Raw genomic sequence first — 27,986 nt, 5'->3', positions numbered from 1 at the left:
GGAAATGAACGGCAGAAACACCCCATTGTGACTGGTCCAGAGGCTCTGTGTATCCTTAGCATAGACTATCTCAGGAGGGGGTATTTTGAGGACTCAAAGGGATATCGATGGGCTTTTGGTATAGCTGCCTTAGAGACGGAGGGCACTGAACAGCTCTCTACCCTGCCTGGTCTCTCTCAAGACCCTTCAGTTGTGGGATTGCTGAAGGTTGAAGAACAACAAGTGCCAATTGCTACCACAATGGTGCACCGGCGGCAATATCGCACCAACCGAGACTCTCTGATTCCCATCCACAAGTTGATTCAACAACTGGAGAGCCAAGGAGTGATCAGCAAAACTCGCTCACCCTTTAATAGTCCCATATGGCCAGTGCAGAAGTCTAACGGGGAGTGGAGACTAACAGTTGACTACCGTGGCCTGAATGAAGTCATGCCACCGCTGAGTGCTGCAGTTTCAGATATGCCAGAACTTCAATAAGAACTAGAGTCAAAGGCAGCCAAGTGGTATGCCACAACTGACATTGCTAATGCGTTTTTCTCAATCCGTCTGGCAGCAGAGTGTTGTCCACAATTTGCCTTTACTTAGAGGTTTGTGCAGTACACTTGGAATCAATTGCCTCACAGCCCCACCATTTGCCATGGACTAATCCAGACTGCACTGGAAAAAGGTGAAGCTCTGGAACACCTGCAGTACACTGATGACATCATCGTATGGGGCAACATGGCAGAAGAAGTCTTTGAGAAAGGGAAGAAAATAATCCAAATCCTTCTGAAAGCCGGTTTTGCCATAAAAGAAAGTAAGGTCAAGGGACCTGCACAGGAGATTGAGTTTTTAGAAATAAAATGGCAAGATGGACGTCGTCAGATCCCAATGGACGTGATTAACAAAATAGCAGCTATGTCTCCCCCGACTAATAAAAAGGACACACAGGCCTTCTTAGGTGTCATGGGGTTTTGGAGAATGCATATTCCAAATTACAGTTTGATTGTAAGCCCTCTCTATCAAGTGACCCAGAAGAAGAATGATTTTAAATGGGGCCCTGAACAACAACAAGCCTGTGAACAAATTAAACAGGAGATTGTTCATGCAGTAGCCCTTGGACCAGTCCGGACAGGACAAGATGTTAAAAATGTCCTGTCTATACTGCAGCTGAAGAGAATGGCCCTACCTGGAGCCTCTGGCAGAAAGCACCTGGGGAGACCCGAGGCCGACCCCTGGGGTTCTGGAGTTAAGGATATCGAGGATCCGAGGCTTGCTATACTCCCAACTGAAAAAGAGATATTGGCAGCATATGAAGGAGTTCAAGCTGCCTCAGAAGTGGCTGGTACTGAGACACAGCTCCTCTTAGCACCCCAACTGCCAGTGATGGGCTTGATGTTCGAAGGGAGGGTCTCATCATGCAATTGATGCCACGTGGAGTAAGTGGATTGCACTGATCACACAATGGGCTCATATAGGAAACCCCAGTCGCCCAGGAATTTTAGAAGTGATCACGGACTGGCCAGAAGGCAAAGATTTTGGAATGTCGCCAGAGGAGGTGGTGGCACGTGCTGAAGAAGCCCTGCTGTATAATAAACTGCCAGAAAATGAGAGGCAATATGCCCTGTTCACTGATGGGTCCTGTTGCATTGTGGGAAAGCATCGAAGGTGGAAGGCTGCTGTATGGAGTCCTACACGACAAGTTGCAGAAACTGCTGAAGGAGAAGGTGAATCGAGTCAGTTTGCAGAGGTGAAAGCCATCCAGCTAGCGTTAGACATTGGTGAAAGAGAAAAGTGGCCAGTGCTCTATCTCTATACTGACTCATGGATGGCTGCAAATGCCCTGTGGGGGTGGTTACAGCAATGGAAGCAGAGCAACTGGCAGTGCAGAGGTAAACCCATTTGGGCTGCCACACTGTGGCAAGATATTGCGTCCCAGCTAAAGAATCTGGTTGTAAAAGTACGTCATGTAGATGCTCACGTACCCAAGGGTCAGGCCACTGAAGAACATCGAAACAACCAACAGGTGGATCAGGCTGCCAAGATTGAAGTGGCTCAGGTGGACCTGGACTGGCAACATAACGGTGAGCTATTTATGGCTCGGTGGGCCCATGATACTTCAGGCCATCAGGGAAGAGATGCAACATATAGATGGGCTCGAGATCGAGGGGTGGACCTGACCATAGACACTATCACGCAGGTTATCCATGAATGTGAAACATATGCTGCAATTAAGCAAGCCAAGTAATTAAAGCCCCTGTGGCATGGAGGGCAATGGCTGAAATATAAATATGGGGAAGCCTGGCAGATTGACTATATCACACTCCCACAAACTCGCCAAGGCAAGCGCTATGTGCTGACAATGGTGGAAGCAACCACCAGATGGCTGGAAACATATCCCGTGCCCCATACCACTGCCTGGAACACTATCCTGGGCCTTGAGAAGCAGGTCTTGTGGCAACATGGCACCCCAGAAAGATTGAGTCAGAAAACAGGACTCATTTCCAAAACAACCTCATAGACAACTGGGCCAAAGAGCATGGCATTGAGTGGGTGTATCATATCCCCTATCATGCACCAGCCTCTGGGAAAATTGAGCGATACAATGGACTGTTAAAAGCTACATTGAAAGCAATGGGGGGCGGAACTTTCAAACATTGGGATACACATTTAGCAAAAGCCACCTGGTTAGTCAATACCAGAGGACCTACCAATTGGAGTGGCCCTGCCCAGTCAGAATTTTTACATACTGTAGAAGGGGATAAAGTCCCTGTAGTGCACATGAAAAATATGTTAGGGAAAACAGTCTGGGTTACTCCTGCCTCAGGCAAAGGTAAACCCATTCGTGGGATTGCTTTTGCTCAAGGGCCTGGGTGCACTTGGTAGGTGATGCGAAAAGATGGAGAAGTCCGATGTGTGCCTCAAGGGGATTTAATTTTAGGTGAAAATAGCCAGAATTAAACTGTATTATATTAGTTGCTATATAACCCTGCTACTGTATGTTACCATTACTATAATTGTTATATGCTATATCCATAGTACTATAGTAAGAATCACTTAGATCAAGCAAGAAAGAACTGTGATAAAACTGAGCAAAGCGCAGTAGTGATGGAACCAGAACTGACTTCAGCATGCAACAATCCAACAGTGCGCACCATCCTCCTGTTGCGTCAAAAGTCACCTGCTCGTCACATCGCACTGAAGCCCAATTCTGCTCTACTGACTGAGAGGACTTTGCACCATCCCTCCTGACCAGAGAGACTGGTATGACAGATGGAGCCCAGAGTTGGAAACTAAATGAACTCAACATTTTATGAACATAACCCATGAACTAAAGGAATTATATCTCTGTGTGTGTGTATACATATATATATATCTCATTGTTCATATGTCTCAAAGGGATGGAAAGGTGATGATAATTGATTAGGATGTAACTAAAGATATGGGAACTGAGCATGACATCAATGGTATAGAATAAGGGGTGGATACTGTCCTGGTTTCAGCTGGGATAGAGTTAATTGTCTTCCTAGTAGCTGGTACAGTGCTATGTTTTGAGTTCAGTATGCGAAGAATGCTGATAACACTGATGTTTTCAGTTGTTGCTCAGTAGTGTTTAGACTATAGTCAAGGATTTTTCAGCTTCTCATGCCCAGCCAGCGAGAAAGCTGGAGGGGCACAAGAAGGTGGCACAGAACACAGCCAGGGCACCTGACCCAAACTGGCCAACGGTGTAGTCCATACCGTGTGACGTCCCATCTAGTTTAGGAACTGGGAAGTGGGGGCAGGGAATCACTGCTCGGGGACTAGCTGGGTGTCGGTCGGCGGGTGGTGAGCAATTGCCCTGCGCATCATTTGTACATTCCAATCCTTTTATTACTACTGTTGTCATTTTATTAGTGTTATCATTATCGTTATTAGTTTCTTCTTTTCTGTTCTATTAAACCATTCTTATCACAACCCACGAGTTTTACTTTTTTTTTTTTTTTTCTCCACAATTTTCTCCCCCATCCCACTGGATGAGGGGGGAGTGAGTGAGTGGCTGCATGGTGCTTAGTTGCTGGCTGGTGTTAAACCACAACAGACACAAAGGAAGACACCTTTGAAGCTTACAATAGAGACCTCCGATGTTTAAGAAGTCATTTAAAAGAAACCTTCTAAGAAGCACATAGAGTTAAAAATAGCTAATGCATTAAGGGAGTTGCTAGTGCCATTCTCCTCCCTTTCACAAGGCATTTTTTTAATTACCTTGCAATTTCTATTCAATACTTTTGTCACTCCAAAACTACACAGAGCCTTTAAATAGAGGCCTTTGAGAGACAACTGATACCTTCTGACAGTGTTTCCTCAGAAAAGTTGTCTAGGTTGATTCCCCCCCCCTTCTTCTCTAGACTCTCCTGCATTGATCTATACCTCTTTTCCAGTCTACTTGTTAACTTGCTACATCTGCAAGTTTCACATCCTCCTATCTACTGAAATCATAGGAACAAAATCATTAGTATTAAAATTCTCACAATGGGAACCTTATTAAATGGGCTCTACAAATTTTCTTATCTAGATATTTACTGTAAAATTTCTTAAAACCATTTGTACAAAATAAACTGCTCACATCAATTTAGCTAGGAAAGAATAATCAACCTACCTTCACTGCTGCACCTCTGTCCTCAAAATGAACAAAAGCATAATCCTTCAACTTCTTTACTCTTTCCAGCTTTCCAAATTCAGAAAATGATTTCTCAAGGATTTCTTCTGTCACAGTAGTGGCCAAGTTTCTTACGAATAAAACTTTCACCTGGCAAAAAAGAATGAAAGCTGTAATCTTTAAAAGTCAAACCTCAAAGGGAACTAACAAACTAGTAAGATGTTATTCCCTTCTTCTCTGCCTTAAGGAATTTTGGGTAACCTTGTAAATTCTGTACCTGTTTCAAAAAAAACAAAACAAACAAACAAAAAAACAAAACAAAACACCAAACACCCACACAACCAAAAAAACCAACCAACCAAACCAACCAACCAACAAAAAAAGCCTTGTAGTTACCTGTATGAAGTTTCTACAACTTCTCTCCTTCCACAGTTCTCTTCCATGACCAGAAGAATATCCAGCTTTGATTTTCTGCTTTTGGGATGCTACAAATCCCAGTAAAATTTTCATAATAGGCCTCAAGAGCAGCAAAGAGTTATCCCAAAACGCAGGGATAAAGAGCACGTCATTCCCTACACTGAACTTCACCTTCATCTCACTCTGGAAAATAGTTTTATAAAATACTCACCTAGCATTCATTATCAGCCGAAGCAGATAATGAACAGACTGATGTGCCAATCCAGCAGGATAACCCTGTACATTACTAGTTTAAATGTGAACGGTAGGTTAAAACAGCATGTTCCCAATGTCTTAAAATGGCAACTAATCTGCAGTGCTCAGACCATGCCAGTTCACATGGCTTACTATGAAAAAGCCCTCCAACTGCTTTTTGTGCCTCAAAACTAGCACTGCTCAGCTGGAGCAAATCTTGGTCACTATAACATAAAGAAATTCCTCCCAAAGCACAAGAACATCCAGTTAAGTTTTAATTTACCTTTGCCATGACTTCTGGGTCAGGTTCCTCTACTGGATCAGCCCATTCCACTGTCACAACATTTCCCCAGACTTTTACTTTCCCACTCATCAGGCGGCGGCGAGCTTGTGCTGCTGACTTGTGATCCTCATATTCCAAGAAGCAGAAACCTCGATTCTTCTTCTTATCATCAGGTTGATGATACAAGATGACATCCACCAAACCCTCTGAAAAACATGTCTTTAGTATTAAGCTTCAAAAGGAAAGAAAAAAAAAAAATCTAGAGTTTACTCCAGAACGCCTTCACTTGTTTTTTGTAATACACAGCCTTTGAATTTAACACCTGAAAGGGGAAGGGAGCACAAGAAAAGCAAAACAAATAACAGATATCCATCCAATTTACCCAGAAACAGGTCACCTAGCCGGTGAAATTCTCCTGAACAAACTTACCTCACAATTAGGCCCTGCAAAACATCAACCTGAACAGTTCACACAGTGTTAGTTTTCTATATTTTGTGTTACAATTTTTACATTTTAAAGCAGTCAGCATTAATACGTGGCATCTTCCCTGCCTCGAGGGGAAGCTGGAAAGGATTTCTTTCACATCTCTCCAAAAAGAGAAGAGGCAACTAAACGAGTATTCACCTTCTGCTTTCACCACTTCCCTGAAGTATTTATAAATAGCAATCCTAAAAAAGAAGCAGTAGGTTAAAACTCTCCTACAGGAACAATAGCAGGCGATCAAGACCTCAATCTCTTATTTATTAAAGCAGAAGCATCTTTTCTTCCTACTTGCTGCATATACTGGGAACAACACTGAAGAACTGGGACAGAAATTAATCTGTCATTAACTATTGCTACAGTACCATTCCCTCTGATTTAGTATTCCCTCCTCCCCATCATTCCTCAACAATACATATGTTTGAGACTCCCCAAAAATTTCTCAGTTGTGAAAGCAGAATCTACTGTAAATAGTTACAAATACAGAGCTTTCAACAGGAAGCTAGAACAGGTAATAGAATTAGGACCGTCACTTTTTTCTGAGTTCATTTGTGCTGTATCCATCTCAGATTGTAAACCTACAACATCATTCATTTAACAATCAGTAAAACAGACACTAGTCCCTTTACACTCCACCATAAAATATATTTGATATATAAAATTTATACCAGAAACAAACTTGGAATCCAACTTGGAAATAGTTTAAATGATAGCTGAACGCATCTGTCAAGTAACTAGACCTACAAAACAGAGAGACTGAATAGCATTTTGGGATCACTGTGAAAAACTCATTAAGGAGGTCTTACCTGTGACTTTACTGAACTCTTCCAATATGTTTTCCTTAGTCTTGTTCTTTGGAATTGACCCAACAAATAACCTGTTGTTTGCCACAGAGATGCATACTCCAAGGTGCTTCCCAGGACGGATTTCATAGTTGTCACACTGATAAAATAAAAAGCCATTCATTTGCTTTATCCACAATAATATGATAAAAAGATCCCCCAAAATCATAGAATCATCTATTTTCTTCATGATTTGCTACTTTTACACGTAGCATATTTAATCCGCATTGCAAGAGAATTACTAGAACTGCAGAATTTGAGTCAGCATTCACTTGGAAAAACACTACCGAGCTTAGGTTTTCCACAGAAACTTCTGAAGTTCTGCTGAACAGAAAGCTACAAAGAAACTGATGCACAAGGAACAATGTGTAACAGACACAAACTGCACGGGGTAAATTCATTCACCTACTGTTTATCTCAAACTTGAAAGACTGCTTCCTGTGCTGGGACTCAATGTCAGTCATTGGGGCTGTTATTAATAAGCAAATACATGGCATTATAGATACTATGAGTTCTTCCACTTCACTTTGATAGCTTTTAAACACTGACCATATTTGCTGTGAGATACTCAGAAGTGTGAATCAGCGTGTGACCTTGTTCCTACCACCGCCACCTCCCACAACAGGGATTTCTTGGACCTTGTAATTGCTAGGACTCTATAAATTTTACTGTTAAGTTTTAAAACTTCCCATTAAAAAAAGTTAGCTTGCTGTTTCATGCTCGTCCCCACAGTTGGATTACTCTGAACACCAACACTCCTGACAGGTCTTTAAAGGTACAAGAGTTCAACCTTTAAAAAAAAAAAGTAAGAATTCAAGATAGACATCATCTTTGTTTTAGGTATGATTTTCAAACACAACCTAAGAGGATGGATGTTTGATCATCAGCCAGCTTCTGAAAACCTCGTCCAACTCTTTAAAAAAGCAAGTTTTCAGCCATTTTTACACTAGCTGAGATGTAGCCATACAGATAACAGAGCAAGACCTTCAGTAACCTTCATATTCAAGAACTAGAATAATGTTAAGGTACCACAAGCTATCAAACAAGATCACTTTAAGTAAGACAAAAACATTTCAGAATTTTGCTTCACGTACAACAGTGATTCACCACACAATAAAAATTTGTATTCCAGTGTCATGAACTTAATCTGAATCCGCTTTTCACATTACATCTTATCTTACAAAGCCATTTTACATACAGTCAATCCCATTCCTAATCCCTGGTACCTGCAAACACAAGCAGAAGGCCCACCTGGTGTACAGAAACCAAGACTTCAAAATTTCAAGTTTGTTTTCTGAAAGAACCTCACTTTGCTATCAAGGTTTAATTAGCTCCAAAATCTAGCATGTGTCTGTCCCATTTTCTTTTCCCCCAGTAGTCTGTGGAAAATATTTCACCTAAATATAAGCCTGGCCACATTACCAGATAATAGTAGGGTGGAAGAGGGAAGGGAAGGGAATCCAGATATAGGACTTAAGGAATATATTCACACAAATTCACTTATTTGGTGCAATATCCAGGGTATGGAGGCCAGTCTTCCACCAGCGGCACATCATTTGCTACATCTACTGTCACTTCAGCATTTTCCCTTTCATCTCCCTCAATCAGTAAAAATTTAAAGTAACAACTCTGAGCACCTTCAACTCTGTCAAAAAAAGAAGTTTCAAAACAATTTTTCCTTCGTAAGTGACAGTAACTCATATCCACCATCTTCAAACACTGAAACCCAGAAGCAATCAATTGCAAAAAACATATTTTGTGCATCTCCTTCAGTAAACATCCAAGTACGTTCTAGAAAGGAAAAAGCCTAAGCAGGGACATGCAATTCCCAGCCCTGGAAGGGCCTAACATAACAACTGTGACTATTTCTAAATACATTAAAAAATTTGAGGGACCAAAAACTGGAACATTTGGAAGCAACAACTCCTTCTGAAGCCTTTACAAGTTTCTCTAGGTTTCATTGTTGTTTGGATTTTTTTTTCCCTTTCCCCAGCTTAACTAGATGTTTTAAGTTCCCTACCACCACCACCTTCTTCATACAGGATCAGCTGAATTCTGCTAAGGCAAATGAGATAAAGCATTTCACCTGTTTTGGTTCAAAGCACAAGCAGTATTTCAGAGCCATGTCCAAAATCTTCTGAGATACACATTGATCTTTCTAATTCTATTTCCTCTTCTCAGGCAGAGGCAAGGCCAAATGAACCAGGGCCCCAATCAGACTGCTGTCTCTCATTTTAATTCTCTATGGATTGCTCTGTGTCCTTTGCAAACTGTCTAGATGCAGGCCAAGTCAGGTTTCCATATAGTGAGCAGACTGCATGACTGCCATTGGAAAGAACTAAAGGCCATCGTGAACCAAAAAGAGCACCAAGTCAGAAACCTCATCCACACCAGCAGCAGCAAAACAAAACATCTCTAATTAGCTCTTTATAGTAGGAAGGGTGATAAAACTTAAACACAGTGAAGCTTAAGGAATATATTTCCCAGTCATAATCAAGTAAGCTCTTACTATAATCACCCAAGTACGCTAGCAGACTGCAGTAGGCTATAGCAGACTACAGTTCTATAAAGTAGAACATTATTTGTATATACTAAATCAAATCAGAAGGCAATTTTTAAGAAACTAAAATTTTAAGTCTGTCAATGCATGCTTTAATGAAACACTTCAAAGACTTCATTATCTAAAAGATTACCAACTTACTTGCTGTTTACATTATCTCATCCAGTCTGAAAATAAGTTACTCACCAGTTTGACTGCTTCCTGTGCTGCATCTTTACTACAAAAGGTAATGAAAGCGTAACCTCTGTTTTGACCAGAAAGAGGATCCATCATGAGGCGCAGATCCCAAATTGGACCAGCTTTCTCAAAGAGTGGTACCAATTCATCTTCATACAAATCTCGGGGAATCTTACCAACAAAAACCTAAAAATGAAGAAGACACTTAAACAAAGGTTTTTCAGAAATCCAAACTCACTGAATACTTGAAAATTCCTGAGAAAGGAGTACATTGAAGCATAAACCATCACAGCAGAAACACTGTAGCCATCACCGCAGCATTCACTGAAGCCAATGTTATTGTATGTCCTACTAAGTCTTCTAAATGTCCCACTGGTAGTACCAGGTTTTATATATGGAAAACCTGGTTTTGTTATTTATATTGAAGAGGCTGTAAATTTCCACCACTGAAGAGGTAAACGTTTCTTACCTGGTTGTAATTTTGGCAATTAAAAACAAAGACCTTACAGACTATCTAGTCGGGTATCCTATATTAATGCAGGCCAAGCACTTCCTTGCTCTTGCAGTATTTTCAAATCATTCTGTAACCCAATCTTCATTAGAAAGCTACAGAGACAGAAAAAAAAAATCTACAAAAATCCTTAAATCGCCCAATACACATTTTCCACTTTCAATATATACCGTAATCTTATTTCTTGTCTGTGCTTGTTTCAGCTTCCACCAACTGAAGGTTTTAATATTTGTCTGAGAAAATCTGCAGTCCTCATTTTTGTTCCTTACACAGAATAATGACAATAAACTTTGTAAAGTTTTGTTAAGGAGTTCAATCTCTTCAGCTGAGGTCTCCCTAGAAAGCTTCCCTCCCCAATTTTTTAATCACTGCAGCTCTCCTCTGAATTCTCAAAATCTCTGAATTGCTAATACAAGCAAAATATTCCAAACTCCCATTAAGATAAAATTCTATTTTAGTTTCAAATATTTTTTGTAGCAAAAAAAAGCTAGGATTCATCAACCTTTTCCATCAAGGCAAGGCCTTGCCATAGTCATATCTGGCACTGAAGGCTTAGCTGGTAATTCCAACACTGAAGACACTCAGAATGTTCATGTAAGCATTGATATGAACAAACCCATGAGGACAGAATGATGACTCTGATTTTGAAAATGTAGAACACAAATTATTTTCCTCCAAAGGAAAACTAGAACCTTTAGATGTTTCTGTATGTTATACAGATATTCCTGAAATTCTGTTTCCAGAACATTTCTTTTACTTAGCTTAGCCTCTCTCAGTTCAGTGTGAATGCCAACTATGATTAATTTGCTACTGGGGAAAAAAAGGAACTGATTTATCATATTGAGTGAAACTTTAATGGCAGAGCCAACAGGCCTTCCCTGCCCCTGCCTCCCCAAAAAGCTTAGAAACTCCTACAGATAGGTATTATCATTGTCACTACCCAGAACATTTCATTCTAAAATCCATGTGCAGTTTTAAAGACAAAAAACTGATACCATCATGGAAATGCACAAGACAACTTGCTACTAAGACAGTGAAACTGTCAGCTGAACTCTCCACAAACTGTAACTGGTTTTAAGTCAATCAAATGTAAAAAGTCTGCATTAAATTCCATTTCATATGCCACCATTTCCAGCTGAAACTGAAGGTGACACACCAGAACAGAATACTTGAGGAGAAGAAAAAACCCTAATCCAAATACAAACAAAGTCTACTTTTCCAGCTATTTACCAAAGATTTACCATCCTGAAAGCTTCTGTTTCCTTCTTTCTTTCCAGTCTCTTCGGCTCACTCTCTACAAACTTTAGACCACCGACAATTCCACAAGACTGCTACTACAGTTCAGTTCAGGTAATACACTCTAGGAGCTAGTATGAGAAACAGAATTAAGGATTTAATTCAAATACATTCACATCTGACCTATATTCTAGAGTAACTTCCATCCAGGACTAGATAACTCCGTGGGAGTAATTCACATCTAAGTGAATTTGCTTTGAGCCTGTAACCTTAATATGATAATGAACTACAAGATCAATACTAGACATGACAAACACCAGGTGAACATCTTGCAAGGGACAGAAAAAACATCTGCAATAACTTTTTTAAGATATGTTAATAAGCGTGAATAAAGTTGCTGAAATAAAAATAATGTAAATATCAGATGTCTTATTTCATTTTTTAGTTCCACAACAAGAGTACTGTGGAAAAACTTTGGAAACTGGCACAATCAGTGAAACAATATAAGAGATCTTGAGTAGGTAGGATGCAACCACATCACTTCTGGGCCTTTGTTGGAATTGCTGACCATTAGACTTACTTTTTCCAGTTTTGCTTCCTAAAGAACCTGTACAAAGTACTCCATTTTATTTCTTCCTTATTACTGTTTTAGAAGATGAATTATGAAAAGCCTTAACTAGGAAAAATTCGATTTCAGTTTCATGAACAACTTTAGAGAGCATTATTGGGGGTACAATCCACTTCTGCACTCTAGATGATACATCCTTCAGTTATTTCAACAACTGAGCCTCTTCTGTTGTCATCACAAGCTAATAGAAGTGTACTGCAGCATTGCAAGAGCTTCTTCAAAATCTCTCTCCTTCCAATAGTGTTTTTCACATGCTTTGCAGTCAATCTGTCCTAAATGCCAGATTTAAAGTGTTAATTAACATAGGCTGCATGACTGTGTCATCTCATCCAAATCTACAATCTTCATTTTAAAAAAAAATATGGAAGTGGAAAAAAAAATTCTGACACAATGCAAAAACCTTTGAACCCCCACGGTTCTTCCAGTACAAAAGCAACATTCCATTTGTGTGTTAAATCCAACACAAGCTTTGTCTAGTTCAACTCCTGCTAAGTTTATTATATCATTGCTTCTTAAGTTAGAGTTATTACAGCATCTGATTCTTCCCATTCAATTTACTATGGACAAAAGCAGTTTAAATTGCCCCAACATCTTCAGTAACATAATGTTTTCCAGATTGCAACTTAGCCTCACAAACCTTCTCTGACTTTTTATTACAAATTCTGACCATGCACCCACAGAGGAGCAGATGCAATACCAACTTACCATTCACAGAGCTAAAAGTAATTTTGCATTCTTGATAACAACATTCAGAGATGATGTTTATCATATACTTATCCAATAAATCTCAGCTCTGAAAAGGACATGTAGCAATTCCTCCATTTTATAGTCTAAACTGTTACATAGATATCTAAGCTTGCACATCATCTGAGCACATCACGGGCAAATGATCTATTTACGGAATTTTCAAGTTTTTATTTCACATCACTGAAAAAACACTGAAATAGAAGTCTCTCAAAACTTTAGGAGTAGACCTTACTTTACCTGGAGACCCCTCTATAAAACTGAAACCAATCCAGCAATCAGTACAGACTTAAGTCAATAATTTTCTTCATGCTAGCTGCACTGTGCTAATTTTGAAAAGTGCTTTCCCCCATCCCTATTATAGTGGGGTAAAGGACTGGTATTTTACAGTTACCAATGAAGCCTCCTGTTCTTCAAATCATGCCTTAAACGGTACTATATTAATTTACACCAAGAGGTGAAAGATAGAAATCGAGTACCACACCAGTCACCGCCTCAATTTTTGGTGTAACAGTCTGGACAGCCCATAGGCATGTCAGGTTTTTTTTTTTCCCCTCCTCTAAAGAAAAAAAGAACAAAAAATAAAAATAAAAAAATAACGATCCTTCAATTTTCTTCAATTTAACAACTCAAAGCTCCTCAGTCACCAGACTGAAGATAGGAGTGAAAAATATGTATTTTAACGCAAATACAGCTCAACTTCATTACATATTACCCACAAATGCAGACACTACAGATATGATGATGGATTTACCATCCAGCATTATCCAACTGAGACACTGAATGCTTGTCTTGTTTGCATGCAAGCTTCATCATGCCTGACCAGCAGTGGACTTAGGACTAAATTTCTTTTGCTCCCCATACACTTAAAGTCCTCCTTGTTGTGACTGAATTTAATGAAATATTTATAACCTTGTCCTTCCTTGTCTTGTCTGCACTTAATTTCAGAAGTTACTGAAATTGCTATGTAGATGTTACTACTGCCTATGCGTCCTCCAATGTTGCTGAGCAACTGGTTTATTTTAAACCACAATTAGACAACTTCAAGTAGTTTTGTGTAGAAAATAAAAAAAGGAATTTAAGAATACAAAAAAAATTCTTTTTCAGCATTGCTTGCATATACACTTTAGTAAAATGATAAACTACAATTAGCATAGAGCAAGCGTACTTAAGCAGAGCTTGAGAAGTTATGCAAATCATCAGTTACTGTCTTCCAGTTCAAAGACCCATTCTAATAATTTCCCCCTACCAAGAAATTTATTTTTCTTCATGGAATATGAATACTCCCTTTAGAAATCATCCTTACTGTGACCCTTCTAAGCATCTTCTTGACAGCATACAGAAAAGGTTCAGCATCTCAAAGGGTGCAAAACTAGTCTATAAACTGAAAGACATTGAAGAAATTGACCATTTTCTTAAAGCTAATCTGGTGGTTTATAGAAGAATCTCCAAAAGAACTCCTGTATCAAAGACTAGTCACAACAGTGTGATTGAGCGTTCAGAGTGTTTAGAATAAACTACAAAACAACCTGCTAGGGACCAAAACCTTGCAGAATAGGTAAGTGAGGAAATAAACAGCTCAAGCATTTTCATAACCAAACTAAAGTTTGCTCATAGCTTGCTACCAAGATGCACAAGTTCAAACATGACCTCGAATTTCCACATATCCTTACTGACTAGACTTTGTCCTTCAGGGGAGGAAAAAAAAAAAGTGTGTGTATATACATTTATATTATATATATATATAAAATTCTTTAAAACTCTTCCAACCATCTTTTAACTTTAAAAAGAACAGCTGGTGTAACAGGGAGTAAGAAAACACAGAGAAAAAGACCTTAGAAATTTTAATCAAAACAAAGGAGCACTGTACAAGCCCCCTGAGGATAAGCAGTTATCAATGTCTGCAGATGCAAAGGACAAAGCCAGTGTAAGGAGAGGAGGAAACACCCAAATAATTGTTTCCATTCTTACTCAATAAACACTCCCATAAACACCTCCAAGCATCAACATCATGTGACCTCACTATAAGCAAAATGCTTTACATGGGAGAAGCAACTCCTTAAATAAAATGAATACTCAAGTTTAATATCAAAACCTATTGCAATTATATTCTCCTCCAAGCTTCTGCACAGTTGTAACTACTTTGTCTTTATTACAGAATCACATTCCAAAAAGGTCCAGCTGCAATTAAAGCCCACCCACTTGAAAAAAAATACATTGGACAGTTTCACCCACATAGTCCTTTCAGCAAAGTGTTCACTGTGACAATTTGTAAATGTTCAACATGCTGAACATCCATAAGATTACATATCAATACTGTAGTTTTACTGCACAATGTTCAAGTACATATTGAAAGAGAGTTAAAGCTGCAGTTAACATGTAATGAATTCCACTTTATGTTTTAAAAAGACACATTAGTTGCTGTACAAATATTTACAGCAGAAAAATCTGATACATCTTCAGGGAAAAAACTCCACATAGTACATATCTTCTTGAAATCAGTAACAGTACTTGGGTATCCTTAAAAAACATAAGTTTGCCATTACTGACATCAATGACAGCTCTGGCATCAACATACCTGAGCTGGCACAAGCTGAGAGCTTCAGTATTTAAGTAAGTTTCAAACACAAAAGATTCACTGCTGCAATCCAAAGGGATACATCTTGTGTTTTTTTCATATTTTTACCCGCAGTATTAGAAAAAGAGGCATTTACATTCCTATATAACCAGAACTGTTGTGGACAAAAGAAATGGTTCTCAAAAGCTTAAAGAAAAACAAACAAACAAAAAAACTCCCAACACACACACCTCATTTTGGGAAAAAAAAATGCGACAATCTCCAGTCATTTGTGTTCAAACATACTCTGCCTAGTCTACCAGATCATAAGATCATGTTTAAGTTGATTACTATGCCTCAAACCTCAACAGCAAGAGCTAAAGACTAAATTTAATAGAGCATATACCAGTTTCAACAAGGTGTTCAGCATCTCAGCCAGTCAAACCAAGCAGCATGTCTAAAGCAATAATCAGTCTTTAAATCCCAGAAAATGCCAGCAATAAATTAATTTGGTAGAGGTACGGTTTCTATAAGTAGTTGGGTAGGTATTGTTACAGCCTCTAATGCTGGATTCGTGGCAGAAGCATTTATGTTCTTATCTTAAGGGAGTTTCCACAAGTTACCCATTCTAGCAAGCTTCAGGAAACTTAAAAGTATAAAAACATACTCTTAATAGTATTAAAGCAGAGCCAACTTCACGGGTTTCCTATGACTGCCTGAAGAGGCTAACCATCATTGATAGGACAAAATACTTAAGATGAGTCAAGTATTTTCAGTCATGAATAGAACAGTTCAGTTCAAAGGGAACTACAACAATCATCTAGTCCAACTGCCTGACCACTTCAGGGCTGACCAGAAGCTAAAGGATGTTATTAAGGGCATCGTCCAAATGCCTCAAACACCAACAGGCTTGGGACATCAACCACTGCTCCAAGAAGCCTGTTCCAGTGTTTGACCACCCTCTCAGTAAAGAAATGTTTCTTAATGTCAGTGAAGCATGGTGCAATGAAATAAAACTATATACCACCATATAATCACCCTGGCAACACTACCAAGTTGGTAAACAACTTTTAAGCTACCTTTCTGAATGCAGAAATGCAAAAATTTACAAAAGAAAACAAGCTACATGGATTCTTTCAGTGCAGTACTTTCACTGTCAGTCCATGCAAACATCAAGGAGGTTTTCAGGTAGATTGAAACAAAAGCAAACAAACAATTCCTTAATAATTACTAACCTCAGCTGTCCTCTTCAAAACTCTGTGAGTATCTTTATACAATACACAAGCCTTTTTCACTTTCAGCGCTTTGCATTAAATAAACTTTGCTACTGTTGCTTAAATACCATTTATGTTGTAAACAGAATCAAGTACCTTTGAGTCACACTTTTACCTATCTATAGAGCTAATACCTACATTGGTCACTTTTTAAGTGATGGACCACAAGCTCTAAGGTGGACCATGAAGTCTGACAATTTAATGATCTATTTTACATTTTAAGAAAATTTACGTAGTCTTTCCTAGTGTATTACAACTGCTTTTTCCCCCACAACCTATTATCCTGTCTTTTTCAGTCTTTCTTATCTCTCAGTATTCTAAGACACACATAGAAGAATGCTTTCCTCTACAATACTTGAAACTTTCACTTGTAATATAGTTTATTTTCAAGGATTTCTTATCAGTTTGCACAAACACACAAAATAACAGAGTCATCTGTATATACTAACCTCTGTTCCAATACCAGGCTGAACACCAGAATATACAGTATCTGGAGGAGGGCCCCCATACTTCCTCTGTCCGGTAGTTACATCCAAAGTGTAGCCAGTCCTCTCTAGCAAAGCCTGTAAAAACCCGTCACATTAGCTACATGGGGGAGGATAGTGGGTTAAAATATAAAGAATAAAAAAGCGTCCCAAGACAAGCATTGGCTTATCTGCTCCTTGCCACATTTGCTAACAAGGTATATATAGACAGACAGAACCTACAAAAAAATCCCGTTATTCTGGAGGTTTAAAAAAGACACCACCTCAAACAGCAACATTTGTTTTACACTACAAGGTCACTGGAAAGAACAAATTTTTCTTTTCCCTTATTTTACATTTTGTATGTAGTACCCCAAGAACTCCAGAACACCCACCCACTCTGTACTTGGGTGTTTGCATAACAGAAGAGTTACTTAATATACTAATACCTTGCTGAAATATAAAATTACTTTGAGACTGATTGGGTAAGTGCGTAAAAGCTTAAGATAAAAGGACAACTAAGACAATTCTTAAATAGATATCAATGTTTTCATAGACCTTACATAACACTAAGTTCATGCATTTTTGGCAATTGTGTCATCAGGAATATCTGCATTTCAAACAAGCACTCCCTCTTTTGAATCTCTATCATGTACATTTCTTTAAAGCCAAGTGTAAATATACTTATCCAGGTAGTATTGATACTTTTTAAGAACATCCAAAATTACTTCAGTCTGTGTACAGGTAATATACCAGATACTACAGAGTAATCAGTATTTTCCAAATGTTACCTTAATCTTTGCTTCATCTGGTCCCTTCGTTGATTCCTGTACTTTGCTGCCTTGTTTCTCTCTTTGCCTGTAGGTCTTCATAACTCCACATAAAAATGCACTTTTGTTCTGTAGATACAATTTACAAAATAATTCAATTGTGTGTATGACAAGCCCTGGGAATCCACTGAATCTTACACTCCACACCGTGAGGTCACTATACCAAGCCAATGCAATAAACAAAAATGTCAAAAGAATCCTTTACAAAAATATAACAAGTAATTGAACAAACTTGTCAGACTGAAAAAATCATCAGATTCCAGATAGTATTTTTACCTTAGTTTCTCAATTGCACGTTCATTTTTATTATCTAGGAGCTTTTGCTTTGCACTCAAATACCTACACATATAAGGCAATTTTTAACAGGCTTGTGATTTGGATTTGAAATATAAGAACACAGCAACATCAAAGAATTTCCAAGTTACAACTCTCCTGCCAATAGTGCCAGAACACTATTTATACTTATGTGCTCAGACTCCTGGAGCTCTCACCTTACCTGTACATGCGACAGGTCACTTTCTTTAAACTGCTGTAATACAGAGAGGGCTCCTTCTTCATTAAATTCCCTAAGAGCATCAATTGCTCTTTCATCAAGATCGACATAAGCTACCAACCCTAAAAGTTAAAGATAAAGAAGTTACAGGTTTTCTATTGAATTTCATACAAACTAAGAACTATGCAGTTTGCTTTTAAAGTCAAAAAGTTACGTTCCATAGCAACAGAATTATACATTTAATATAATTACATATTCCTACACAAGTATATGAAAGAACATGAGTACAACAATGAAAAAAGTTAAATTAAAATGTATATACCTAAGCACTAACTGATGTGCAAGATTATACCCCATGTGTAAACAGTTTTCTAACATTCAGGAAGCCAATCTGCTGCATAAAAGCAGTATTACACACCAGGGTTTGAAACAATGAACTCTGGCTCACTTCTAATAATTCGGATTTTGTTTGTTTGTCTTTCATTTTAAGCTTCACACTTCTCTTGAATGGAGCTGTTCTAGAGTAAGCCGACTTGAACATTACAGGTATCCTATTGTACCTGGAAAAGGAGCTACTTAACTGATGAACAAATACGTATGAAGCTCTACCCCACAAAATTTTGGGAAGTAGAATGGTTTGTTCACTCTTTCCTCCAACTTCAAAAATCAGTGGACTACCTATACGTCTAAATTATTCTTTTTAAACTCATTTTGTTGCTCTATGAAGTTCCAAGAGCCAGAATTCAAAAAGGTATTATTTCGAGCCCTGCTATGTACCCAAAAAGGCTAATGTTAATTTCACAGGTACAGACTCCCCCAAGAAACATTGGACCAGTTCTGAAGCACTTTTTCTTTTTAAGGATCTTTACAGGTTATTTCTTTACTTTTGTAATGCATTTGCATAAGCTGTGGAGCATGAGAAGTATAGATTTTAAGATCTGCACTTTTTAAATGACACAGCAAACTTTAGGACAGATACCAAGAACTCCACACACTTTGCAACAGCTTGATCTCCAAAATACACGGATTATTTAACTGCTACTTAATTTGAAAAATGCACAGTAGTGCCAAGCCCAAGGACTACATTTCAGAAGTGATCCTGCATATTGGAAGGCACCTGTATCTTTCATATAAGACCTCAGCATATTAAAAATCCCTAAATTCAACCCCAAATTTAGCTCGGGTGTCAAAAGTAGTTTGCTTCACTGACAAACCCCTGCACAATGCAAACATCTTCAGTGGCATTAAGGAAGTGTGATTAAATGTTTTCAGGTTACTCATGCAGTGGAATTATACTAGATAGTCAGGTTCTGGGCTGAAAAGCTTTTAAATCCCTTGAGAACTCCTCACAACGCAGCCTAACTGCACCACGTTAGAGCCCCACAAGTTCCTCTGCCCAGGCATTTACACCTTCTCTCAAACCATCAAGTGCACATCATCGTGACCCACAGTTAGAAAGTGCATGTCTAAAGCCAATAAAAGCTGGTAAAGGCTTGATGAAAGCTCACTGTGAATGACTTCCAAAAGAGATCACCCGCGTGAGCCAGAGTATCATACTGAAGATTGGTCAGGTATTGTTTTTGAACTGTCTTCACTTGATCAGTGGAATTTTGACTCTTTTCAACAAAAGCTGTCATCTTGCCACCAAGGCATTCAAGATCAGCACACAGAGCAGTTCTACTGCTTCTTGTAAATCTGTTCACAGAACACACTCTAAAGAGGAAAAGGAAGCCTCTGTCTATAGGACAAAATAAGGGGGTTACAAAAACAAAATAGAAAAACCTTTGTATATAAAGAAACCTCTCTAGAAGTTGCAGAGAGCACTTGCTACCAGCAAGTTATTACTCGATTTGCTAGATAGCTTAGTCCTCAACTTTGTTGAAAAGCGGTTAATGTAAAACTGAACATTTCAGTGTAATAACCAACATGGATTAAACTGTCCACTCAGAACTAGAGAGAACAAAAAAATCCACAGGCAGACTCAATTCAAATGTAGTCCCAGGCAAGACAAGCTAGTTGCTTCCCTTGCTAAGTCACCTATCCAGCTTCTGAGTGTTTAAGAACCACTGTGAGGAGTTGACAGTAGAAAAGTAAAAGCAAAATGATGACTCGGATTGAAGAAAAAAAAATATGTACAGTTTAGTATGCTCAAACATACATCTTTATTTGGCAACATCTAAGAAACTAGTGCTCTGTGCCCTGAAGCAACTAAGATATCACATACAACACTAAGGATGTGTCAAGTAATTAGTCAATGTCAAACCCAATTTGCCTTTAGGGAAGTCAAAGTAGCAAAACATTCAGAGCTACACAGATCAAAAACAATGAATTTTTAAACCTTAATCTATAAAAATTTGAAAATGGTATGCCCTCACTTTCATAACCAATCAGAAACAAGAAATGCATATTATACCTGTCTGAAATATTTCATCAAGTCTCTCTGCCACCTTCTGTGGGAGGCCTGCCTCTATCAGTGTCTTGTAGTGTTCTGTGTGAGTTACACTGGAAGTATCCATTGGTTCTTCCTCTTCTTTTAACTGTACCGCATTACCATTCACCTGATTAGCCATTTTATTATGCTGCTGGAAAAAATTCAGGAGCTATATTACAATAAGCCAGAAATAACTAGTTTGTAGGACAATGCATGATTTATCTAAACTAATTTGTATACATGCTGCAAATGACCTGTATCAAAAGTTTTATTTAATATTTTTTGGATGCAGCTGATCTAAGTTTCAAAAGAAAGTACAACCCTTAATACTGTGGAAAATGTACATGGAAGAATTTACATAATTTTTTTTTAAATGTACTTCATGTACATAACGATGTCTAAACTTTATCTGCTGATTGTCAGTAAGTTAACTGGTTACCATAGCAGCTAAAATGTACGGGGATACAATAACAACATCCTTCAACGAAGAATCAGAAGAGCTAGTGCTATTTTCAATTCCCATTCCTCTACTTTTAAAACAATTGTTTAAAATGTAGTGAACACATAACCCTGCAGGGTAGCGTAATGTATAAAAATGTCAATACTTGTTTGCTAATTTTCACTTTCTTGGCTTGTTGCCATGTCTTCCTTCAAACCCAACATGCTGCATAAGACTAGCCAAATACTTTCTCACAACACTGTCAGAACTCAGTAAGGATAGAAAGAGAAAAAATGCACTCTAACGCACATTATGATTTGAAGCTGCAACTGAACTGTTTCCACACTTTCGGTTTTACTCAAATAGGAGCTCTACAAATCACAGCTACTTTTTTAATAATATATAATTTATTGGTTTAAAAGGAAGCCATGACTGCAGCATCTTCAGTTCTTATATTAATAAAAAGACTTGCTTTCAGAATTAACAAACGGATTCCAAATATGCGCACTGAAAAATGCACAACCACAGCCTCAGACAATTCCAGTGGGCTTTGCCAAATTCATTAAAAACAGTTTCAATTTCTCAATTAGCCAGCCAGCTGATATTTAGTCTCAAATAAAAAGGCTGACAAGAGACAATTCAACTACCCAGCAGAGAACATTAGGATGATCAGCTGTTAAGTTCAAAAATGAAATGAGCCTTGGGCTTTAAAAGATAGGGAAGAAGTCGATGATCAGCAGTGAAATGATAACCAGATAGACATATGCAGCATGGTCAGAGCAATGCAATTAAGTACTGGAATACAGGTATGAAGATGATTCAAGAACAGTTGTTTTTTTAAAAAAAAAAACGCTGAAGCCTCAAGCTATTTACTATGCTGCAAAACAAGTCTCCACACATAACCACACCTCTAACAGTAACTTGTATACCCATCCCTTCTAGACTACAGCTCATGAACTTTTTGGAAGATATCCTAAGAAGATTTGCAAGCTTGAGCAACGAAAAAAAATAATCATTTTTCTTCAGACAGAAAAGTAACGACTTTACTAAAGCTGTCTTGACTTGAAGGGCAATTTTAGAGAGACGTAATGCAGCCTCACATTGTTTCTCTGTCAGATGCCACTTCTTTATGCAATTAGTGAGGAAAAGAAAGGAAGTTTTCTGTAGCTACACAGCACATATAAATGTACACACAGACATTCTGTCACTTGATGAAGAGGAACTGCTTTCTAACCCATTCAGTTTACTTAAAAGCAACCGTGACTATAGGCTAATTACAGAAGAAAAAAAAAATGCTACCTGAAGACTACAATACTGCTTACCTATTATTAACTGAACTCTCAAAATACTAACTGAACGTGAAGTTTCTACAGGTTACAAAAATCACGGAAAACATATCAGCTAGATGTCTGCTTGCTAGATAGCCTCTGCAAAATCTCAAATTTGAAACACTGCAGGGCAGGGCAGAGGGTGCTTAGTTAAAGTGCTTTAGGTACCGTATCATTCTCAATCCCTCTTCTCAAAAATGCAGAGGATGATGTACACACGAGATACATGGAGGGAGTTATTTTTGTGTTCGCCTTTTTACTGCCTCATATCTTTCACCTAGAACTCCTGCATCTCAAAAAGTTACACATATATTGTCTTCTCTGCACACAGCAAAAAAAACGCTACCACCAAGAACTGTGAGGCTAAGCCAATACATAAATGTGGAAAAGTTATTTAAAACAATTACAAGTACCTAAACTTTAATGGCTTATGGTGATGCTCCTGGACATTTTTTTCGTGAACCCAGATCAGCTTTCAAATGTCATGTACGAAGAAGTTTAGCACTGTTCTCAGTATTGCCTAGCTGAACAAAAGGTTGACAGCTATTCCACGCTGAGGCAGAAACTCATCTGCAGTTCACTAACTCCTGACAGGCAAGATTTGCAGCCTAACGGCATGAAAAGGTATCTACCTTTATCACAAACACACACCAGTGTGTGGAGCAATATCTAACCCCTAAGTATCAGATTACTACACAGCATCACAGTTGATCAAATGCTTTTTTAAGTAGACTTTTAGACAACATAAATTAAGTCTCAGCATTTTAACTCACTAGCTGTATGGTTTATTTTTACTTAATAATTAGTATCCTCATAAAGAACTTAAGTCAAATGCAGTGCACATTCACCAGCCAAAAAAGTTCAGTTTGGGTGTTCAAATCTTAGCTATTTCCTGTCACACAAACTTAATTTAAGACTTTCTTAAAGAAATTTACTCTGGAAAATTTTGAAGTGACACAGCTGTCGAAATATTCAGGTCCTGACAGCATCCAGAAGAAATACATTTCTTTACACAGTTATAATAGAGATTCCCTGCTGGCTTTGCAGGCTTGGCCTGAAATCTAAGATTAGACTGACTTTTCTTCCTGAGTGATCACCAACAAGCAAAACTACATCTCTTACAATACTGAATCTGCACTTTGAGTTCAGCAGAATATGTGGGTGAAAGCCATAGCTGAAAAAGATCATTTAGCTCTCCCTCTAGGTAACATCAACTGGATGTAGAAATCAAGAAAAATACTTTTTAACTGAAGTTTATCAGTAAGGAAAACACACAATGATTTTATTAGCACTTTTGTTCTCCTCTAAGAAAATATTAAAACTATTAAAAGCATACTAAAGAGGAGCAATCTCTACATTTGCATGCACAGTGTGTCCACGTGACTCAGCCTATGACAGGCTGGGCCACAGAGAAGAGCACCCACACGCACTCAAGAGTTTTTCATCTGCATTAAGTAACTCAAATATCTAGAAAAGAGGGAGACTGGTTGAATCAAAAATATTTTAAGTGTGGATTGTAAGTAAAGGATTATGTATATTAGTATGTGTGGGATATGTATTTGTTTTTAAAACATGCAGAAATGGATGAATTTAAAACAGTACCCAAGAGGTTACCTAGCTTTACCACCTCAGAACTGTGTGTACGGGAAGGGAAGGATTGTCTTATTTCAAACCTCACACTGTTGTTGCCAGCAACGTTTTTCTGAAGACCATGAATACTTCGTGAAATAAAACATGTTTTTAGTCATCCACTATCTTTCACCTAGAACTCCTTCATCTCAAAAGAGTAATTTGCAAAGTGACTAGTCCCTTTTTTAAGCTCTAATCATATGACTAGTAGGCGGTTAAAGCTACAGGTGCTTCTAAATTACCCAGAAACAACCTTCTTTTTCATGTTCAGTAACTCAAATGGCTCAAATAGTAGTTTTCCTAGAAAAAAAATTAACAGACAACTGAGCCTGATAGCATATGGCATGTTGCAAACAGAAACTTGATCTCAGCCTCAATCCGACAGTCACTGGTTAAACAGCCATGATGTTACTATTCCCTGTATTTTATACCATGCCTCTAACAGAGGTTGCCACCCACAGACTATCCAAGTATAACTCTATCCAATTAATTATAAATTCACAGTCTAGTTAACTCAAAACATGCTTAATAACAGCTTAAATGAGAAGGAATGGCAATTTCTGGTAAAGGGACAATATCTCAAACTACCATGACCAACTTCACAGTGATTATACATCAATACTGTTTTCAGCCCTCTGCTATGTAACTTTTGATTTCACATAGAAACTAAGCTTGTTTAGCTCAGGTGCACAGCAAGTATAACTAATTCATACATAAAAACTCCACACCAAAGTCATTCAACTTACTTATGTTACTATTCCTTGTATCCAATATATTACCTGTGTCAAGCATATAAGTTATACCATATTAAAAACAGCATTGAGGGGAAGTTTTTGAGGGTTTTATTTCTTTGGTTTGTGGTTGTTGTTTTTTTAATGAACCACAAGAAAACAAGTGTAATCCCTATAGTTATGCCTTACACTTCAAGAAGGTTCTTGTCAAAACAGGAAGATAAGAAACACATGAGCGAGGGGAAGATAAGAACTTACATTAAAAGACTGAACTGGGGCTTTATTAAAGCCTCACTTGTTCACAAACATTACTGGCACACCCCTTTTACATGAAGGCATTATAGCAATTTCTTTTGTACCATGGCTTATTCAATCACAGAAGGTACATTTTAATAGCTTAATTATTATATACTACATGTTTATTAACATGAATTTCAAGAAGACTTGTTTCAAAGTTATCACACCCTGAAGACCTTTACACATTAGCCAGGTTTCCATACCAGCATTTCAGTGGCAGACTATCTACAACAAAATATAGTTAGCACCCTCACCCCTCCAGCACAGAGTTCTCAGCCTTTCCCACTCCATAACCCCATGGAATGAAAAAATCTGAGAACCTCCATCATGATGCTAAGCAAGAGACTAGCACTGCCCATACAGAAACTATGCTTCAGCATCTACACAAGCGTCATCAGGAGATGACTTTACCACAACAGGTGGTGCACATCAGTGCCACCAAAATACAACATTGACTGCATCAGCAGCTACCACATTTTGCTAACCTGAACTACAAAGTCTCTACACATGCTCATTTCTAACTGGAGCTAGCCATTCATTGCTCCTCTGGTTCTTTGGGTTTACAGACCAACATTTGTGGCACTCCAGTCCAAAGCAACACTTCAACAAAAATTAGCTTTGTTCTGACAAATTTATTCTCAAAGAATTTTTCAGATCTTTGCCTAAGAAAGCAGGGAGTACTGCTTTTTTAGACAAAACTAGTAAGTTGAGTGTTAGCAGGAGGCTCGAATATTATTCCAACAGTGTTCACATCTAGACAGAAATACTGAGAGGTTAAGGATATTAAGTACTCATGGGAAATAACAGTTTCTGGGATACAAAATTATCAAGCAGACTCTGCTAGTTTGCAAACACCACGGTTTGGATAAGTAAAAAAAGAAAATTACACCGCAAGATGCAGAATTCTGGTTGGATTACCTTTACTTTTAGGAGACGTAAAAAATGCAGTGTTAGACAAAGTGTAAAGAAGAGGGAAAAAAAAACAAACAAAAAAACAGCTTCATGACCATTATTAACATCCTTTGCAGCACAAAGTGCTGGTGGGATACTTTAGTGTAGTATATGGGGGAAAGGGAATCCAAGCAACTTTTTCAAAAAGAGCAGTCCAGCATAGCTTAAGTACATAGTTAGCCACATTCAAAACCTGACACATAACAAGGCCGCTAAGACCCAGTAACTACAGCCTTATTTTAAAAATAATAGTAATAATGATGTATTTAAGCAGAACTTCTGACAACTTGGTAAAAGGCCATTTAAGAAAAACAACGTCTTAGCAACAGAATTCTGGAGAACTGCTTTGGAGCATCTGACAAGCGCCACTCTGTCAACCGGAACGTGAAGCGCGAACCGGTGCAGTGCAGTGCAGCTTTCCCTCCCCACAGCCGGCTCTATCGTGATACGCGCCACGCAGAATTTCAGAGCGCGCTACGACAGCGACACGTTTTCTGCGTGAAGCTTTCCTCAGCCCCCGCAGCTGTACCGCAGCGCGGGCCGAGCAGCGGCCGCTGCCTCCCAGGGCGCCTGAGCGGCGACGGCATCGCGGCTCCGCAGCGCCGGGAGGGGGACCAAGGAGGGAGCCGACCCCCGCGCACCGGACGCTCCGCCGCTACCCCTCACGGCAGCACCGCGAGAAGTGCGCGTCCCGGCCCCCCACCGCCTACAAGCCTCACCCGCAGGGCCGGGCGAAGCGGGGGGCAGCCCCAGCCCGCGGCCACACCGCCCTCTCCGCCGCCAGGCCGCAGGGCCCGCCCCCGGGCCGCTCCCCGCCGCCAGCTCCCGCGCGCGGCCGGCCCGCCCGCCCCGCCGCGGCCTAGCGGAGCGGCCGGGCGGCGGCCAGCGCCCGGCGACGCCCCCCCCCCTCGCTCTCCTGCGCGGCGCGAGCGCCCCGGGTCCGCCTCCGCCAGCGCCGGGCCTACCCGGAGCCCCGCGGCCGCCCGCCCCGCCGCGGGGCCTACACGGGCGCCCTCGCGCCCCCCCCCCCCCCAGGCCCCCGAGCCCGCGCCGCACCCCGCTCCCCCCACCTCCGCGCGAGGCGGCCCCCCGGCGCCCCCCGGGGACTCACCGGAGCGGGGCCTGCGCGGCGCAGCTCGGGCCCAAGCAGCGACGGCAAATGGCGCGCGCTCCTCCTTCTCCTCATGGACGGCGGCGCGACCCCGGCAACACGCGGGGTTTCCCGGAACTGTTTCCAGGGACCACTGCTTCACCCACTCAGGAACTCACGCTCTGGACGAGCGGCCGGCGGCTCCTATGAGACTTGGGAGGCGGGACGCGCCGTTCTTCCCGGAGACCAATGAGAAGGAGACGCCGTAACCAATCGCGCAGCGCCTTCACCCCGGCGCGCCGGTAGGGCCGGAGCTGGGGGGATTTAAAGGGGCAGCGCCGCCCGTGGCCTCCCGAACAAAGGGAGTGCGGGGAGCGCGCAGGGTGTGCGCGGGGCCGCCCCCGCTCCGCCCCTTGCGGCGGGCCGGGCCGAGCCCGCGGTGGAGCCTCCGCCTGAGAGGAGCGGGCCCGGCGTCGGCTGCCTGCGGCCGGGGGCCGTCGGTGCGGGGGCGCTGCCTGGCAGGGTTAACCCCGGCCCCGGGGGCGGGCGGCGGGTGGAGCAGCCGCCGTGCGGACCGGGCCCGGCACAGCCTCCTGCGCTAAGGTTCCCGTCCCCCAGGTGGCGGCGCCGGGCCGGCCGAAGGGCCGGCTGTGGGCACGGGTGCTCTGCGCCCTACGTGCCTCCTGCTGCCGGGCGAAGCCGTCCGGGGCCGGGCGGGCTCTGCCGGTGCCGTCCTGCTGTG

General features: G+C 40.2%; 1 protein-coding gene across 5 annotated transcripts in view; it reads right to left on the bottom strand.

Annotated features, from left to right (window-relative positions):
* Window positions 1–27,420, bottom strand: part of HNRNPR (heterogeneous nuclear ribonucleoprotein R) — a 33,803-nt gene extending 6,383 nt beyond the window's left edge. The window contains exons 1-9 of one of the 5 annotated variants that reach the window (XM_049821325.1): window positions 27,266–27,420; window positions 20,762–20,930; window positions 18,352–18,470; window positions 17,817–17,924; window positions 17,011–17,124; window positions 9,621–9,797; window positions 6,839–6,974; window positions 5,553–5,758; window positions 4,619–4,768 (exon numbers count right to left, since the gene is read on the bottom strand). In XM_049821325.1, the coding sequence (XP_049677282.1) occupies window positions 4,619–4,768; window positions 5,553–5,758; window positions 6,839–6,974; window positions 9,621–9,797; window positions 17,011–17,124; window positions 17,817–17,924; window positions 18,352–18,470; window positions 20,762–20,930; window positions 27,266–27,340 (1,254 nt within the window). In that variant the 5' untranslated portion in view covers window positions 27,341–27,420. The remainder of the gene's footprint in view (window positions 1–4,618; window positions 4,769–5,552; window positions 5,759–6,838; window positions 6,975–9,620; window positions 9,798–17,010; window positions 17,125–17,816; window positions 17,925–18,351; window positions 18,471–20,761; window positions 20,931–27,265) is intronic. The other 4 variants (XM_049821326.1, XM_049821329.1, XM_049821327.1 and 1 more) reach the window with 4 other exon arrangements.
* Window positions 27,421–27,986: the final 566 nt, after the last annotated feature.

This window comes from Accipiter gentilis, chromosome 17 (assembly GCF_929443795.1).
Source record: "Accipiter gentilis chromosome 17, bAccGen1.1, whole genome shotgun sequence".
Lineage (NCBI taxonomy): Eukaryota > Metazoa > Chordata > Aves > Accipitriformes > Accipitridae > Astur > Astur gentilis.
Note: the sequence above shows the minus strand (reverse complement) of the source record. Positions and strands in the feature narration are given on the sequence as shown.